At 34.5% G+C, this 19168-nt stretch overlaps 2 protein-coding genes across 2 annotated transcripts; one reads left to right on the top strand and one right to left on the bottom strand.

Annotated features, from left to right (window-relative positions):
* Window positions 1-3104: 3104 nt before the first annotated feature.
* LOC148767934 (uncharacterized) lies at window positions 3105-5402 on the bottom strand. The gene is made up of 6 exons (XM_088823607.1): window positions 5296-5402; window positions 4896-5202; window positions 4770-4814; window positions 3750-4673; window positions 3340-3637; window positions 3105-3201 (listed from the first exon to the last, which is right to left on the bottom strand). Exons 4-6 carry the CDS (start codon window positions 3813-3815, stop codon window positions 3173-3175), a joined length of 393 nt encoding a protein of 130 aa, XP_088679733.1. The 5' UTR covers window positions 3816-4673; window positions 4770-4814; window positions 4896-5202; window positions 5296-5402; the 3' UTR covers window positions 3105-3172.
* Window positions 5403-5872: 470 nt separating this feature from the next.
* On the top strand, window positions 5873-8506 carry LOC105951618 (uncharacterized). The gene is made up of 6 exons (XM_088823606.1): window positions 5873-5930; window positions 6045-6350; window positions 6432-6519; window positions 6611-7385; window positions 7875-7930; window positions 8270-8506. Exons 1-4 carry the CDS (start codon window positions 5914-5916, stop codon window positions 7370-7372), a joined length of 1173 nt encoding a protein of 390 aa, XP_088679732.1. The 5' UTR covers window positions 5873-5913; the 3' UTR covers window positions 7373-7385; window positions 7875-7930; window positions 8270-8506.
* Window positions 8507-19168: the final 10662 nt, after the last annotated feature.

Raw genomic sequence — 19168 nt, 5'->3', positions numbered from 1 at the left:
GATGGCGGTGCATGGAGGATTTCGTTGGCTGAGGGCGGCGCTATGGTGGTGGTGGTGGAGCGACTCTAGGGTTCGGTGGGGAAAATTTAAGATTTTTTGATTTGGATGTCTACAGTTGTCTGTGGGTGTCTACGGGTGTCTGGCGGATAGGGTTAAAAGGAGGAGTTAGAGTTTCAAGATGTATGTGGGTAACTACGGATTACTATGGTTCCTACGAGTTTATGTAGATGTCCACGAACGAAAAAAATTAAAAAAAAATCATAAATTTCAATTTATTTAGAAAAGAAGGGAAAAAATAGATTTTTATATAATGAAAAAATACGAAAAATGAAAAAAAAAAACAAACAAACAAACAAACAAACAAACAAACAAAAAGAAAAACGTGTTCCACGTAAAAATTAAAAATAAATGCTAGATGCAAACTTAAAAATGTTAAATAATACCATAGTTCATCATAGTATATTTACAATCTGTTGTAATTTCGAATTTGCGAGTGGAACGGCATTTTTGGAATGAATTTAATGAAGGATATGCAAATTTTAGTTAGACTTGTCATGTAGTTCTAATAAGAAGGTTTGTCACCAGTGACTTATATCTTAATTAGACCCAAAAATTAAATACAACTAAGAGAATTTACACTTCTTTTACTTAATAAATTTCTTCCTATATGAAAAAATTTCACAAGCAACAGAAACAAAAATATTTAAAAAGAAGTTGTAAATCAATTCAATGTGCAACCTAAACATAGAACCCTAATTTCCAGCCTAAACATAGAACCCTAATTTTCAATACCTTCAATCGTTGCCTCCCTAAATGTGGCAAGGGAATGAGAGAGAAAGCAATTAAAAATGGGCTGCACACCTACTCTTACGTCAGGAACCGACAGCGGGCCCCCACGACAGAGTACCGACCACATTATAATCCTGGCAGCTGCAGTGTGGGAATTTCAATTCCAATGAGGGTTGGTTCCTTGTGGGCACCAGGTCCGGGTCCGCTACCTTAACGGGCCGTTGAGTTACCATGATTTACATTCCTCCATCAATCCTTGTCGGGCCAATGGATGGGGGCCCTGGGGGCGAGGGATTTCGCCTTTTTATGGTGCAAGAAATTGGAAAAAAAAATGGGGCCAGTTCTTTTGGAGGAAAAATGCCTAAAAATATGTCATTTTGGTATTAAAGACGCCCAAGAAAAATAAAAAAGAAAGGGAGGAAAATCTAGTGTTGCCATCCGTTCTTATATGGAGTAATATATGTATATTAAGAATGGCAATCAATAATTGGTTGCAAGATGAAGATGTAGCTCTCACTAAAGCATTTTATGCGGCGACGGAGAATCTAATTCACGGTGCAAGTCAAATTGAAGTTGACCTATGGACAAATCTCATATCTTTCATCAAAGAAATGCTCGATACCGAGAGAAACCCATATACTACTAGAACAAGAGATTGTGTATAAAGTAGGTGGAAAAAATATTTTTTTCCTCAATTGTACAAATGGAACTCGGCCCTCAAGAAAGCGGGAAGGCATTGCGCTAGTGGTAGGAATCTTGTGAATGAGGTATATGTTATTATAATATATTTTTTTTACTTAATAACTAGTACTTTGACCCGTGCGTTGCACGGTGGATTGTTTCCAAAATGAAATAAAAAAAAAAATTAGTTTAAATAATTGACATGCAAAACGCGCATACGGAAGAGAATGTTATAATAAAAAATAAACTAACAACAAACAATATACGAACATAAATTGTTGTAAATACAAATATACTTGCAAGAACATAAATGAAACAACTTTGGGTGAAAAGATTGCCGTTCTTAATGCGTAGCAAAGTATAACATAACAAAAACATCTTCAAGGCGTTGAATCCACCTTCACATGTTGTACAATAATTTAAAATGTGTTAATGATGCAAAAGTTAATTGTGCATAATAATTAATGTGAATAATATACAAAATTAGTTACTTGATATTTCGGAATACTTCTTTATAAACAACATTTGTTGTACTGTTGGAAGTATTTTCTTCTTTGTCAACTATAAGTATTTTCAAACCATTTCGAGCGGTGACCCTCGAAACAGCAACATACAGTTGTCCATGAGAGAAAACGGGCTTCGGAAGATATAGACCAACACATTTCAGTGACTGCCCTTGACTTTTATTTATTGTCATAGCAAATGAAAGAGCAATAGGGAATTGTCGACGTTGAAAAGGAAACGGAATCCTCTTGTCTGATGGGGTTAACGACAATCTTGGTATGAAGACTTTGTCTCCAATATTTGAACCTGATATAATCTCTGCTTCTAGAACTCGAGTTCCTAATCAAGTAATTAACAATCTTGTACCATTACACAAACCACTTGTCTGGCCAATATTCCTCAACAACATAACAGGAACACCAATTTTCAACTTTAACTCATGGTTTGGAAGACCTGAAGATGTAATGGTATTCAGAAATTCAGGTGTATACACTACAAGAAAATATAGGTTTAGCGACCATAATCTCAGCGACCGTAATTAAATGGTCGTTAAATGTATATATTTAATGACCAATAATAGTTTGGTTGCAACTATTCAATGGTCTAAATATTTTTGCGACCGATTACTATTTGGTAGCTATAAATGGTCACTGTAGTTGAGCGAGCCTCGGATAATAATACAACGACCAAAATTAGAGTCTTTAGCAAGATTTTTATTTGGTTACTATAACCAACTATTAACAGTGACCAATTTAATACCAAATATATAATTGTTGCTATAAATCTTTAAAGCAATGGTTAACAACCATCAATTTGGTTGCTGAAAAAATTGTTATAGCAACGTAAATGTCGGTCCCTAATTATTTTACTAAAGACTATAACTATCTAAAATTTTGCAACCAATTAATCTTAGTAGCTAAAAATGGTAACTAATATTCAGTGAGCTTACAAAGCTGTAACAACGACCAACATTGGAGAAAAAACATGCAACATATTATAGAAATCATCTCATTTAATAATAACACTATAGAAGAAATATTGGAACAAAAATATCATGGACATTGTTCATATTCAAAGCATGACCATAATTCCAAATTGATTCAAAGGAAATAAAACTAAAAAAATCAAGGAGCAAATACCCACTCATGTGAAGTCTAGAACATAAAAATATAAATAAAATCTTGCTCTTTCTCAGCAATTACGCTATCAATGTCTTAGTGTTATAATCTGCATTAGGAAGAACACAAAACTATAATAAGTATAACAATTTAAATATGAAATTTTATTAATAAATTTATTTGCTAAAAGTATTTAAATAGATTTTTTACCAGTTAGGGAAATCAATAATTTCAGAAAAGCTTGTACCACTCATATTCTCAACAAATTTCACCAATGCGTCTACTTTGGACTTTTGAATGGCCAAATCAGCTTTTGCATTTGCTAACTCAGCTTGTGTACTGGCCAAGTCTTCTTCTAATCGTGCGCCATTAGTAGATACTTCAGAAGTTGAAGAAATATTCTTGGCAGATGATTTTTTATTGAGGCCCTTTGCTTTGGCATATGATGAATTTTCTCCTAGGACAGTAATGCAAATTTGTTCTACGCTCATACGTTCGTCTTCCGGCAAAGCTTGTTGTTGTTCTTTCAATACCTTCATTTTAGCCTATTTCAAAATAAAAAAATATCATCATAATCATTTCGTGAATCAAAAACACTCTCTTTTAGCACATACGTAGAATGAATAGAGAATATAGTAGGACATGTATCAGCCTTACACTATTAGCCTCGGCCTCTTCATCGGCCCATCCATTTTTTGTGTTGTAGAATTCAGCCGTGTACATATCAACATCATCTAGTTTCTATTTCAAAGCAATAGCAAATGTAAGGAAACAATTATAGTTAAATAGTTTCAACTAAGAAAGTACACGACTAACATTCTCATGTTGATGAGCCGCACGAGATTTAGTCCCCAATTTGTGAGTATACTCCAAATTCGACCTATTATTAGATTGAGTCTCTGAAATTTTCTGCAAATATTTTTAAACAAATAATTAATGTGATAGTTTGCGTTTTGGATCAGAAATATAAAATTTAATCTTGTTATTATCCCGAAAATCTTATAAGTAGAAAATACATACCTTAAATTTTGGTGTCTCCCAAAAATCACACAACCAAAGCCAGTCATCTTGGCGATTCGCAAGTTTTTCATAAATAGTTTCTCTAGCTAGTGCCACACCACCTTGCTTTCTCATTTTTTTATAATACATATGAGCATTTGAACGAAATGTGGAATATTGTTTAGCAAAAGACTTCCAAATACAACTCACAACATGAGGCTCCTCCACGTCGTAACTCAGCTTATTCTTAATGGATTCAAAATACTCTAGTTATATACTATTGTAAAGTTAAAATTAGTTGAGAAGACAAATGAATAAAAGTAAAGTAATTACTTACAACCAATCTCCTGAAAAGATCTTCCTTTTTCTCGTTTGGAATCTTTGCCCAACCTTCTACTTTCATTGGAGCTTCAAGCCTAATCAATACTCCAATTTGCGTTGCGTGCTTCGAACTGTGCTCCCCAACAGGTTTATTGATTCCTCTTGGAATCACAATTTTTGGCTTCTCTCCACATTTTCGTATGTATTTTTGTGTATTCAATCCTCTAGTTAGACCTCGACCTCGTTTTTCTTTCACTGGTCCTGAACAGAAATGTAAGAAAAGTGAAATTCATAATTTATGTATTAATTGTAAATTATGCTTATAGAAATATGTAATATATTTAAAAAAAAATTTACCATTGGTGGCATCAGATGTGCTATCAACTACATCCGTTATCGATTCTACAAAGCAACAAATAAACTATATTATATATATATGATAATAAGTGAAATAAACAAGAAAATAATTGAAGTGAATAATACCTATAGTGATATTCTCATTTGACTCATTGTTTACATGTTGCACTATAGACTCTTCCATTTGCACGCTAGCAGTTTCGGGCACAGGAAATGATGCTCTTTTTTCCTTACGTGTTGATTCTACAAAAAAACAAAAAATATTACATCTATGATAACAAGGAAATGAACAAAATATAATTTTACTCAATAATACCTGTGGCATCACTTCTAATATTCACATTTGACTCAGGTACCACATGTTGCATAGTAGTCTTTTTCGTTTTCAATTCAGCAGATCTAGGCACGGGAACTGACACTCTCTTTTTCTTACCTAGGATTATAACATTCAAAGCGCAACATAATAGATTACATTGGGGTAGAGTAACTAATTAACTACAATACACATAAATATTAGTATTATTACCTAATGTTTGAGGCATGGAATGTACAATTGGATCATCATCCATATCACATGTTGCCGTCAATGCCTTGGATAACTCCAACTTACGCTTCAAATCCCTAGTTTTATTAGCCACTGCCATCGCTCTTGACAATTCCATTTTACGCTTATAGTTGATGCTCATTTTCAAACCTAAATTATAAAATTCACAGTCAAGTTTTAATCCAAGAAATATAACAATTAATTTTTTTTTTGTTAATAGAAAAAAAAAAAGAAGCTAAATTCTTGTTTTTTCCATCTCATTGCATTCAAATTACAAGAGTAAGCAAACAGTGACATTATTAGTTTCATGATTCCTCTAAATTTTATTTTAAATCTGAAGGATGTGCAACAAAAACTAGTGTAGCAGAGTAAACTTAAAAAATTTCTAAAAAGAGTCTGACATTTATTTACAAGATGGTTCATATATATAACAATATTTACCACTGACAAAAGCATCTTAAAGTTTTGTAAAATTTGCATAATCAATTAATATACTACGAAAGCAAATAAATAAGTTGGAAGCATTCTGACCAACATAAACAACGTCATACGAATTTTAAACAAGAAGCAAAGATTGGAGGACCTGTACAGTATAGATGGATGTATCCTATTGAAAGGTAACAGATAATTGTATTACTACTTTTTAGAATTTGTTAAAATTAACTTAGTATCTTTTATTTTTTGTTATTTATTTGTGTTATTTATGTTTTTCGTTTATATATTTTCAATAGGTATCTAAGTAGTCTAAAAGGAATGGTCCGAAATAGAGCTCGTCCTGAAGGCTCAATTGCAGAGGCTTATATTGTGAAAGAGTGCTTGAATTTTTGTTCGTTGTATCTTCGTGGAGTTGAGACAAAGTACAATAGAGATGAAAGAAATTGTGATGGTGATGAACATCCAAATGCATCTATCTCTATTTTCCGAAGTAAAATTCGAACCTTTGGAGAAACAAATTTTGTACAGATGACCACTGAACAATATAATGCATTGCATTGGTTTGTCTTGAATAATTGTGTGGAGATAGAATCGTATATGAGGTAACTTGATTTTTTTTCAATAATATTATAATAATAATTTACATGTGTTGATTGTGTTACTTTTTTTCTTCTATTTTTCAGGGAGCATGAAGAAATACTTAAGCAAGAAAATCCTATTGGTTGGGAGTTTAGACAGAAAAAAGAGTTTTCTTCATGGTTTGACAATCGAGTAAGATCTCAAATTTATATTTTAATTATTTCAATTAATATTTAGTTATTTTATTCGGTGCATACTAACTCATATATATTTTATATATTAGATTAAACAACTTCGAAATATAAAATCCATAGAAGCTACGGATGAACTTCTTGCACTCGCATCAGGCCCTGATTACCGTATTAGTAAATGTAGTGGGTGCATAGTAGAAGGAGTTAAGTATCTAACTAGTAAAAGAGATTCTAGACGAGTAACCCAAAATAGTGGTGTGTGTACAGATTCAGTTCACAAAGGTAAAATGATTAAGTTTTATGGAGTTTTAGAAGATGTGATTGAGTTGAGTTACGCTTATGATTACCGATGTGTACTATTCAGTTGTAAATGGTTTGATTTGGATAGACATAAAGTAGTAAAGATAGACAGTGACCTCGTTAGCATAAATGTGGGTAAGGTCTGGTACGAAAATGATCCTTATATCTTAGCAAATCAAGTAACTCAAGTTTTCTACGTGAGGGATACTAAATTAGGTGGAAACTGGAAAGTAGTTCAACATGTACAACATCGACATCTTTTTGACCCATCAATCATTCATTCTGCTAATGAAAATGAACCTGATGCATATCAGCAAGAAAATTGTGTTTATATTGAAGTTGAAGATAATGCTTTAGAGGTTGGTTCGGTAGTACGCACTGATGAAGCTCCTTTAGAGATAGAAATTGCTGAAAAGATAGTTAATTCAGGTGTGCACAATAATCAACATGACGAAGAAGAAGATGGTGAAGACGAAGATGACACCCTAGTTGAATATTGGAGTAGTGATGATGAAGCTGCAGCTCATGCCAATGTAGATAGCGATCTGGATTAATAAATAAATGCAGGTATAATAAATAGTTTAAAAGTTTTTATTTAGTCATTGTTACATTAGATATGTTATGATTTATTGTGGACAGAAAAGAAGTACTATTATCTGAAAAGTTACCCTTAAGTTTCCCTAATATATTTTTGTGGATAGAAAAAAATTTCAGCATTTTAATAGAGAAAATGGTGAATTTAATAATTATTTTTTGTGCAACATGGTGTCTTATGTATGCTTGATGAATATACAATGCTATGACTTCTTATGTGCTGATGATGTGAAAACCATATGATGCTTGGATAATGAGTTTGGAACTTCTTATATTCATCTCACTTGAATTGCTTCTCTGGGTATGAATGTTCATATTATTATTCTGAATGGTGTTTTTGCTCTTTATTACTTTTTTTCTCTATTTCTCTGGACAAGTGATGAGAAGGATGGTATGATTCCTAAGTTTGTTAGTGAAAAGGAATTCATAATTATTAACATAAATCTTTTTTTTTTTTTACAGTGGGTACGTAATGTTGTGGACAGTGTACTTGAGATAGTGGTTTAGCAAGAGCAGATGTAAGTACATTAATTTGGGTTATGTATTGAATTTTATGTAGCTAGCTTTGTTTTATTCTATTATATGCAGACACAATTTATGCAATTTTGTTAATGTGCTCGCCAACTTTGTTTTTACTTCTTGGCAACCTTGTTCTTCTAGTTCTACTCTAGTACTAATGTTGTCTTTCTTTGCAATTACTATGAGTGATACTTTAATTAATCTAGTGGTTTTGAATATATATAGTCTGTGCTACTGATTTTGGGCATGTTGCATCATATGTTTTTTTTTTTTTATCTTCTTTAGCCTTTGACTTTAATATGCATGTTAGCTGATGAGAATATTGTTTTTATTTGCAGGAGGATTTTTCTCTTTTCAGCTTCAGGGATAAGTATGGGCTTAAAAGTGGAACCTACACAAGAATCAAGATTTGGTACTTCCGGTCTTTGATGAGAGTAAAAATCCAAAAAATTCAACTTGTAATATTAATGAACGAAATGTTGGACACCACTTACAATGGCTTGGTTTTAGGATTATTTTGTATAACATTGATTGAAATTCATTAATGGTCATTTGCCTGATTCTTTACTTATAAACTTACAACTTTGAGTTTTGTTTGATTATTTGGAGCCATTATTAGTAGTTATCGTATAAGTATTAAATCATTTGAAATTAAGAATGAGTTATTAATATATGTAAATTAGTAACCGGTTTTATCTTATATTTTGAATCGTATTTGGTCGTAAAATGTATCCATTAGCAACTAATCTAAATAGCTTTTACAATCACCGTTTGGTTGTTGATGTGTAACCATTAACAACCAATGCTAGTTATTTTTGCGACTGTTATTTAGTTTCTGATGTATACACAACAACAACCAACAATTTACTTGCTATAAGAATATTTTTCTGCGACGAAATATTCGGTCGCAAGATGATCACTAAAACATCTGAACTACAACACCGAGTGCAACCACGCGAAAACTATTTGCAACCAACTAATTGGTCATTAATTGACAATATTTACCGACCAGAATAATATGGTCACTATATATACAGTTACAACGACCACTAATGACCAATTATTAGGTTGTTAAATGAATAATTTTCACCTACCAGAATTATGTGGTCACTATATGAGTACTTATAGAGACCATTGTGGTATTGTTGCGACCAGAAAATTTTACAATAGTGACGCACAAAAATGTCACTAATAATTGTCGTTTTTAATAACCATTAATGCGTTGTCGCTAAATATATGTATTTAGTGTCCAACTGAAAAACTGGTCGCAGAGGACTTTTAGTAACAACCCTGTTGTGACCAAAGGCGACCAAGATTAATTTTGTCACTGTAAGTTTTAGTGACCATTTTCTTGCTTTTAACGACCAAAATCAATTGTCGCTAAACCTATAATTTCTTGTAGTGATATATGTCATTATGTACGGAGGAACTCTATCAAAACTAAGATACGTCATTTCATCACCTGGAATCAAAGATAGCATGTAGTTGTTTACCATGTCAACAATTTCATTTGTAGGCGCCAATATAGCTCTCTCTCGTAAATAATTAGAATCTTTGACATTGGCCATGAGGTTTGGATACGTAGATTCCGCAATAGAAGCTATATGATCACCTGATGATTGTATGAGTAGTTCTTCAGGAATCTCAATTTATGTCACCCCATCATTAGCTTCACCAGCAACACCATCACCTATTTAAGTTTTTTTTTTTTTTTTTTTCATATTTTTTCATGTGTTGTATGGGATAGCATTCACAAACGAATGAGAATAATTATTTAAATATAGAAAAATAAAAGGTATTACATAATATTAAAAAAAAATTGTGAAATTTAAATTATAGTGATAGCTTAAAAAACTAAAATTATTATAAATTTTTTTTTTTCTCGAACAAACGAATATGAAGCACAATATATATACACTCTTGTTTGCCTTAGCAGAAGGTTAGAGCAAAAATTGTTAACCTAAAAAAAGTTAAGAGTGCAAGAAGACATCTTGAAAATTATTTTTAATTTCTCATACATTACCGGTGCTTAAGAATACTTAAATATAAGTATGTAAAAAAAATCTAGCTCCCTAATTATAATAATAGTTATTTCCAGTATAGAATCATCTTGAAATATTTTACTGCACTACATTAAAAAATAAGCTTTAACAATTTTCACATATTCTACTTGCAAAACTGTTTGAAGACAATTGTTTATCTGTACTTATCGCAACCTGCTTGAATATTTCACTTTTTAACGAATCAGAGCTTTGCACTTAGTTTGTTCGAAGTTTATATTTATTTATGCCGCAAAGATTGAATTTAATCGTTATAATAATTTATCTGCTGTTCGGAAAAATGTTATTAATAATTTAAAAAATGGTTACAAAATCGTAAAAACATTGTTACAACTTTGTATGGATAAAATGAGAATTGACGATTTTATGGACTCGCTGCGTTTGTAATATTTTAGGTACATAATATAGGAGGCCATGGATTCGTGTAAGAGTCGTTAAAAATGTTTATAATATAGAAACTGTAGTTTCCCAAAAAAAAAATTAAACCAACTGTTATTATGTTGTACTTGTATTGTGCTATACAACAGAATCTAAACAAAATAATTAAAAATTAATGAGCAGTAAAATTAAGACTATTTAGGCGAGAACATCCATGAACAACTATTCAAATTACTAAAAGTAAACAAACTACTATATGTCTTAAACTAAAAACACGTGTATTTTAAAAAAAAAATCTACTACGTAATCAAATAATTTTTTTTCTACAAATAGATGGAACTAAAGAACACTATTCCGATATTTGATCAAATAAGAAAAAAATTAACAGAACCAAGTGAAAATATGAAAACCAAAAAAAAAAACTTAAATAGGTGATGATAAGCATTATCTTCCTTGAACGTGAGAAAGAAAAAGGATCGTGATCGAAGCATTAAATAGATCGTGGGAAGTTTTTCTTCAGACGATTTTACAGAGAAGAGAACGTGAAAAGGCAAGTTTTTATTGTGCAAAAAACCGGCAAGGAAAAAATAAAAAATAAAAATAACTTCCAACATAAAGACAAAAATACCCTGAGGGCTACAAATATTTTACAAAAATAGGTCTAGTGTTTCGGGGAAAACCTTTCTTTTATATATAGCTGTGATTGTTCCCTTTCACACGGGAACGAAGTATGAATTTCCAAATTCTTCATCTTCTTTCTTCTCTGTGTTTTTTCTTTCTCTTTTTTTTCTGCTTGTTATATTTTAATGGAGTTTTTCAGTAAAGTCGTCGTTAATGGAGGATTCCATTTCTTGAAACTGGGAGACTGGGAGATCGAACTCCCACTATGGTTGACAAAGTGTGGTGTAGCGGCGGTGTGGTGACGAAGGGGAGGTAGATTTAGGGTTTTTTTGTGGATCGGGCAGATAACGGCGCAAGTAAAGAAATTTGTGCAGGCTGGAACCTTAATCGACTATGTATGTTTTCAATAGTCGATTAAGTTAATCGACTATGCTCTGGTAGTCGATTAAGGTTAATCAACTCCATTGTTTTATTGTTTTATTTATTGATTCCAATTGTATAAATCAATTATAATGTTTGTATACTTTTTGTTTTTGTAAAATATATTTGATTTGTATTATTTGTAGTTGTGATTTGTTATTTTTAATAGTCAGATTCTTAATCGACTATGCTTAAATCGCATAGTCGATTAATATACCTCATGGAGGAAAAAAAAAGTTTAAAAAAAAAAAAAATATGGCTGATGAGATGCCAGGCGCATAATTGGTGATAGTGTTGATGAGGTGGTATGTGCATTATTGGAAAAATGGGTGGCTGAAATTAGGAAGGGGTTTTTCTCAAATGGTGCAAAATAGTTTGGGCCTCTCCCTATTAAAAGAAGTATTGAAGGGTTATATCAAAGAGCCCCTTATTTTTTCGGGCTTCTTCGAGTTTATATCTGCTTATAACGAACAAATACATAAATTAAACAATTGACAACCTTGCATCAGAAAAAGTGAAAAATTTACACGAACAATTTAAGTTGGATCTAGTAGTCTACCATTAAAGCTATATCCTATGTTACACAGATACGGCTGAAGGGACAAGTTTCCCCGTGTCAACTACGTTTCTGACACGAAACGCGATGATACGCGTACTATACGCTTGTGGGGCGTATCTGTAATATTTAAATACTTGGACACGGGTATCCAAAATTCCCCCACGTTCCCGTGTCCTACTTTTTTTAATTAAATGTTTCCCCGTGTCCGTGTCTGTGTGTCGCCGTGTCCCCGTTCCCGTGTCTATGTAACATAGGCTATATCTAAACAAACCCTAAACATTTCTTCTGCTATTTGAAAAACTGGGAAATAATTGAAGATTTATCAATGGCTATGAGTGATAAATTTCACCAATTGTGGTACATTTCATTTAATTCACATTTTCCACTGCCACCATTTATTCCTTTTTTTCTTACTCTTTTTCTTATTTATATTTCAAGATAAAATTAGCTTGTATATTTGTTGGCTGTAGCAAAAGTATTGAACTAATAAATATTAAATATTTAATTATTAACTTAATTAGTCAAACATGCTTAATTTGGGTCGAGCTATAGTAAGTTTAAACTCGACTCATAAACTAATATCATGTTTAATAAAATGGCTTAAACACGTTCCAGCTCACTATAAGTAAGATCCGGCTCATATATAATCAGGCCGATCCATCATGGTTCGATTAGGCCAGATTATAAATTTGTACAACTGGTATTATCTTGATATACTAATATGCATCATAAAGAACATAATAAACTATTGACTTTTATTCCTACTAATATTAAAATTTATATTTCAATCTATCACAGTTATTTCTCTTTAGATGTATATATTATTGATAAATATTTTTGTTAGAATACAAAAAATGTAACGATAAATTTTATACTATAGGCATATAGATAAAGATGAAAACCTGAATATTGTTGGAAATCATCTTAGGCACTTGTGCATTACTAAAACAAATAACTTGAATGCTGAATATTTTATTTTCCACACCAGTGCAGCTTCTTCAGCAAAGTTGCAAATTTCTTCAGCAAATTTGTATGATAAAAAAATGAAAATATCCTTAGCTCCTGGTGAAGAATACCATCAAATAGCCTAAATATATTCGTATGATAAAAACTATATCACTGAAGAATAAAAAAGAATAAAACACTATTAACGCCAATCTAATCATATCTAAAAATTTGAAAAGAAAGAAAAAAAAAAAAGAATCGTGAAGTTCAATGATCGAGTTATATTTAAAATAATGTGCATGTTTTGATAAAGGAAAATAGGAAATGCAATCCATTCGAGCTAACACATCAAAATTTTCCCATGCACCAACGAAACGAAGTGCAAAAATAACAATAGGAATTCATAGAATTCAACACATTCCATCATTCTAAATGGACTGAAACTCAATGACCCTCATAAGAAAACACAGATTCATTCGACTTTGAGTCGTCCACATCCGATTGAAAGCTAGAGTCGGTAAAGCCCTCTAATTTCAACTCGGCACCCCCATAGACCAAAAATATATCCTTAGTCCTTCGCAAGTACTTGAGGATATCTTTCACGACCTTCCAGTGAGTCGGGCCGGGGTTAGACTGATATCTGTTTGTGACACTCACAGCATACGCAATATCGGGTCTCGTACATAGCATGCCATACATTATGCTTCCTATGGCAGAAGCATAAGGCGTCATTTTCATCTCCTCGATTTCAATAGGTGTTTGCGGACACATAGATTTCGAGAGACGAACCCCATGGGACATTTTGGCAAGAATCCTTTCTTCGATTCTTCCATGCTAAACCATTTCATAACGGTGTCAATGTACAGGCTTTGGGATAAGCCAAGCATATTTCTTGCTCTATCTCTATAGATGCGTATTCCTAATACATAAGATGCTTCTCCCAAATCCTTCATTGAGAAACGTGTGGACAACCATGCTTTTGTTTGTTGCAGCATTCCTACCTCATTCCCAATGAGTAGAATGTCATCAACGTAAAGCACTAAAAATATCACTGCCCTCCCACTAACCTTCTTGTATACACAAGGTTCCTCCGGATTCTTCTCAAAATCAAACTCTTTGATAGTTGAGTCGAACCTAATGTTCCAACTACGGGATGCTTGTTTCAATCCATAAATGGATCGCTGGAGCTTGCAAACCTTTTGCTCACTTCCAGAAGATATGAAGCCTTCCGGCTGCGCCATGTAAATTTCTTCCTCAATATCTACATTAAGGAAGGCGGTCTTCACATCCATTTGCCATATCTCGTAGTCGTACCACGCAGCTATGGCCAGCAAAATCCTAATAGACTTCAGCATCGCGACAGGCGAAAAGGTTTCCTCATAGTCAACACCTTGCCTTTAAGTGTATCCTTTCGCTACCAATCTAGCTTTATAGGTCGACACCTTTCCATCCACTCCAACTTTCTTCATATAGATCCACTTGCAGCCTATAGGAACAATTCCTTTGGGTGGATCTACCAAGGTCCACACCTTGTTGGAGTACATGGACTCCATCTCGGATTTCATGGCAGTTAGCCAATGCCCATGTCTGCATCCGATACGGCCTCATTGTATGTTCTTGGATCTTGTCCAAGATCAACATGATCTTCATCATTCTCGAGGAGTAATAACCTATCCGGCATTTTCCGAACTCTTTCGGATCACGTACCGTAGGTTCAGGAGGTATATTAGTGGTTTGTTGTATTGGTTCGCTTATTTGTTCTTGCGTTTGAACTTCACTTTGTGGTTCTTGAACTACTTCAAGTTCCATCATGTTGCCTTTTCTATCAGATAGAAACTCCCTTTCCAAAAAGGTGGCATTTCTCGAAACAAACGTCTTTGCTTCCTTGACATAGTAGAACTCGTATCCCATCGAGTCTTTGGGATACCCCACAAAATAGCACAAGTCGGATTTACTATCCAACTTATCTCCCACTAATCGCTTCACATAAGCGGGACAACCCCATATCCTAATATGTTTGTAGTTGGGTTTCCTGGAATGCCAAAGTTCATAAGGTGTGGATTTAACTGCTTTGGTGTTAACTCTATTCAGCAAATACGCGGCAGTACGAAGTGCATGACCCCACAAGTATGCCGGTAAGTTCGTGAACCCCATCATTGATCGAACCATATCCAATAAAGTTCGATTTCGACGTTCGGAGACTCCATTAAGTTGAGGAGTTCCACGTGGAGTCCATTGAGATTGCATTCCATTCTCTTTTAGATAGTCAATGAACTCGATGCTCAAGTACTCTCCACCACGATCGGATCGCAGCTTCTTAATACTTCGTCCGAGTTGCTTCTCTACTTCGTGTCTAAAATCTTTGAACCTTTCAAATGTTTCGGACTTGTACTTCATCAAGTACACATACCCGTACCTAGAATAATCGTCGGTAAAGGTAGCGAAGTAGTTATATCCACCCTTCGCAATAACACTTAATGGACCACATACGTCTGTATGGATCAAATCCAAAAGACCCTTGGCTCGTTCCATTTTCCCTTTGTAGGGGGACTTGGTCATTTTCCCTTTAAGACAAGATTCACAAGTTTGTAGTGATTTCACGTCCTCTAAAGAGAACAATCCTTCACTAACAAAATCGTTCATCCTTCTTAAAGAGACATGACCTAATCTAGCGTGCCAAAGTCGTGCGGGGTTTTGATCTATCTCCTTACGTTTTGCTGATATAACATTAATAGGTATTTCATTTGGATTTAGTTCATACAAGTTGTTTAATAGTCGTCCTTTGCAAATCAAATTCTCATTCTTTTGTATAATGCAAATCGAATGTCCAAAAACAAAAGTAAAACCTTCAATATCTAATACAGGAATAGAAATAAGGTTTCTAATGAGGGACGGAACAAATAAACAATCGTTCAAAACAATAGGAAAACTAGAATCCAAAAGATTTAAGTAAATTGTGCCAATGGCTTCAGCAGCAACTCTTGCTCCATTCCCCATCCTTAGGTAGGTCTCACCCGCTCTAAGATTTCGACTTCTTGTCATTAGCTGCAAATCATTGCACAAATGTGAGCCACAGCCCGTATCCAATACCCAAGAAGAAGAGTTGACAGACAAATTTACGTCAATGAAATACGTACCCTTTTCAGAACTTTCTGCTTTAGGTAAGCCTTGCAGTTGCAGCGCCAATGTCCTTTCTTTCCACAGTGATGGCAAGCATCATCAACTTGCTTGCCAACCTTTGCCTTGGGGCCCCCACTACCTTCACCCACTTCGAACTTGCTGTTTGGGAAGGGAAATCTTTCCTTTTTCTTCTTTTGGGAAGAACTCTTCTTTCCAGAAGTAGCAGCAATGAGAACAGACTTCTCTTTCTTAATGGTGGACTCGAAACTGACCAACATGTTCCTTAACTCATCCAAGGGATGATCTAGTTTGTTCATGTTGAAGTTCACTATGAACGATTCATAGGAACTAGGAAGAGACAACAGGATCAAATCCAACGAGAGCTCGGCTGGGAGGGTGACATCGAAATTCACTAGCTTTTCAAGGAGAGTGATCATTTTGAGACAGTGCTCGTGGACCGAAGTCCCGTCGCGCTGTCTCGTCGTGATCAACTCCTTTGTAGCAGCGTACCTCGATGCCCTAATATTCTCACTATACATGCTATCGAGATGAGCCTTTATATCGAAAGCATGCATGTGAGACTCATATTTCCTCGCAAGCGCGGGCTCCATGGCGGCTATCATATAGCACCTAGCATATGTATCATCTTTCTTCCATGCCTCATAAGTTTCCTTTTCAGCATCAGTCGATGTGGCAGGTATAGTGGCGGGAATTCTCTCATTCAAAACATAGAGACGCCCCATTGAGTTTATTGTCGAGGATTGACATTATGGGATTTTTAGACATGATTATCTGAGCGGTATAGAGAAGAGGATTATTAGAGATTCGCGTTAAATGATTGTTACAATTAAATGTTTGGACTTATGTTATTTAATTGTTCTCCCACTAATTTTATCGAGTTCCACTTCCCTCTAGTAGACAAACAAGAAAACTGATTTTTCTTAATGGGTTTTAGGTCCAATAGACAAATATAACCCGTAGTTAATCTAGCCCGATTATATTTGCCCAAAGGTAGATCACAATCAATCATATCCACAATATGACCCTACCAATCAATCTCGCGACCCTAATTTAATCTCGCGAATATCAAAATCGTCGTGTGTCAAGTCTAACCTACCAATCAAAGATGCTCATAGAACTTGATTATGCCAAACTAATGCAGTCCCTAGTGAATCTAGCCGACCACGTTAATCCAACATAACCCTTTTCTATGGCTACCTTCATCGCTATGTCAATTGAAGTACAGCTTACTCTACCATAGCACTCCCCGCTAACACGGCTTACTGCACAACAGTAAAGGGCTACACATAATCCAACCGTTGGCAGAAGGAAAGAAATTAATAACTCAACAGATTGGGTTTTTCTTTATAGCTTGAAATGATTCTTAATTAGATTAAGAATGAGGGGTTTTATTAAAAGTTTTATCTCATCGGAAGGTTCGGATTGGTCTATGTGCTACATCTATGTTCTCTAAAGGTATATGGAAACGCATATTGTCCTAAGAGGAACATACGACCTAACTGCATAATTAATTACAATAATTAATTATCGGGTTTTTCAAAATAATTATAGAACCTCAACTAGCATAAATCATTCAAATAATGTTGAGGTACTACTAATTAAGTTGAACTATAATCAATATTATATTTGTGTTCTATTAATTGAAATCAATTTAACAATTTAAATTAATTAATTAATCTAACACCTATTTACTAAAATAGATGATTGTCGATCCAATTATCTAATTGGGATTAATTGAAAATAATTTTCCAAAAATTTGTTTTAGGTTTAATTTTAGAAATCTGAAATAATTTTTTTTTTTTTCAGTGAACCGGTTCGGCCCAACCGGTCTGACCGGTTCGGCCCAACCGGTTTGACCGGTTCGGACCGAAGCGGTCCGGTTCTGCCCGGTCCAGTTGACCCAAATCAGTGGGCCGGGTCAGTCGGACCGAGAACCGGTCTGACCGACCCGAATCCACGTGGATTCGGTCAATTAGATCGCACACAACCATCGAACCGGCCGGTTCGACCGGTTCGATCCGAACAATTAAAAAACCGATGTTTTAAAACAATTTCAGATTCGATTTTTCAATTTTAAACAATTTTTAAAGGTGGAAAAATTCAAAACAATATTTCAAAAATATTTTAAACTTACAAAAACTCCCAATTACATAACACAACAATCACTACTTTAATAAATCGAACATGCATAAAATCATAGCATATTAAAACGAACCCAATTAATTGCGCAACGAGCTCTGATACCACTATTGGGAATCAGGCACGTGTACGCAGCGGAAAACAAAAATTTTATGCGATTTAAACAATTTAAAACACATAAACACATGCCTGACAATATTGAAAACAATTAATTGCGTAGCTTTGCGCTTCCAGCGAAAATAAAAACAAGATACATGCTTAATTATTTAAACAAATTTAAATCAATTAACATGCTCGCGTTTAAATCAAATAACATGCTCGAACATATAAATCAATTTCATGTAATCACATAAAATCATACAAGAACGAACATACATATTAGATTTAAACGTGTACGAATCAAGAACAATGAATCGTGAGTTTACCTATTGAAGCGTAAGGTAGGCGCACTAAGCAAGACGAGATTGCTACGGAAACCAATCCGTACAATCCGGGGCAGCAGCGGTGGAGCGGCAGCAGCGGCGTGACGGCCACGGCGGCGCGTGTAACTCACGCGCGGTCTTCGGGCGGCGCGTGGAGTTGCGTGCGGCTTAGGCTCGTGTGCTGCTCCTCGATTCTTCGATCTTCGATCTTCCTCCTCTCAGATTTCACCTCGTATACTTCGATCTAATAAACACGTGGCACTAGACACGTAATAGTTAGAAATAACGGAAGAAAAGAAAGAGGGAAAAGAGTACCGAAAGGGATCGGCCAACGGATGGCCGATTCCGGCGACTTTCCGGCGACGGCGGCGCGGTGGCCGAGGAGAGAGGGCCGAGTGAGAGAGAGTGTGAGCGGCTAGGGTTAGGGTTTTGTGTTGTGTGTGTGTAAGACCTATAAATCTTGTATTTATAGTGTCTTGCATAAAACCCTAGCGGGCTTAAGTTGGACCGGGCCCAACAGCTTAAGTTCGTTAGTACTTTTACTTGCTCGTC

This window comes from Erythranthe guttata, chromosome 9 (genome assembly GCF_056151865.1).
Source record: "Erythranthe guttata isolate IM_541 chromosome 9, IM_541, whole genome shotgun sequence".
Lineage (NCBI taxonomy): Eukaryota > Viridiplantae > Streptophyta > Magnoliopsida > Lamiales > Phrymaceae > Erythranthe > Erythranthe guttata.
This window is presented reverse-complemented; position numbering and strand designations above follow the sequence as displayed.

What these genes read in the sequence shown, in the direction of transcription:
- LOC105951618 (XM_088823606.1), top strand. An exon ending in GAGATAGAATCGTATATGAG is followed by an intron (nt 6,351 to 6,431) that starts GTAACTTGATTT and finishes TCTATTTTTCAG; the next exon opens with GGAGCATGAAGAAATACTTA. An exon ending in CTTCATGGTTTGACAATCGA is followed by an intron (nt 6,520 to 6,610) that starts GTAAGATCTCAA and finishes TTTATATATTAG; the next exon opens with ATTAAACAACTTCGAAATAT.
- LOC148767934 (XM_088823607.1), bottom strand. Translation starts at nt 3,815, where the DNA reads ATGTACACGGCTGAATTCTACAACACAAAAAATGGATGGGCCGATGAA. An exon ending in AAGAGGCCGAGGCTAATAGT is followed by an intron (nt 3,638 to 3,749) that starts GTAAGGCTGATA and finishes ATTTTGAAATAG; the next exon opens with GCTAAAATGAAGGTATTGAA. An exon ending in ATTTGTTGAGAATATGAGTG is followed by an intron (nt 3,202 to 3,339) that starts GTACAAGCTTTT and finishes TTCCTAATGCAG; the next exon opens with ATTATAACACTAAGACATTG.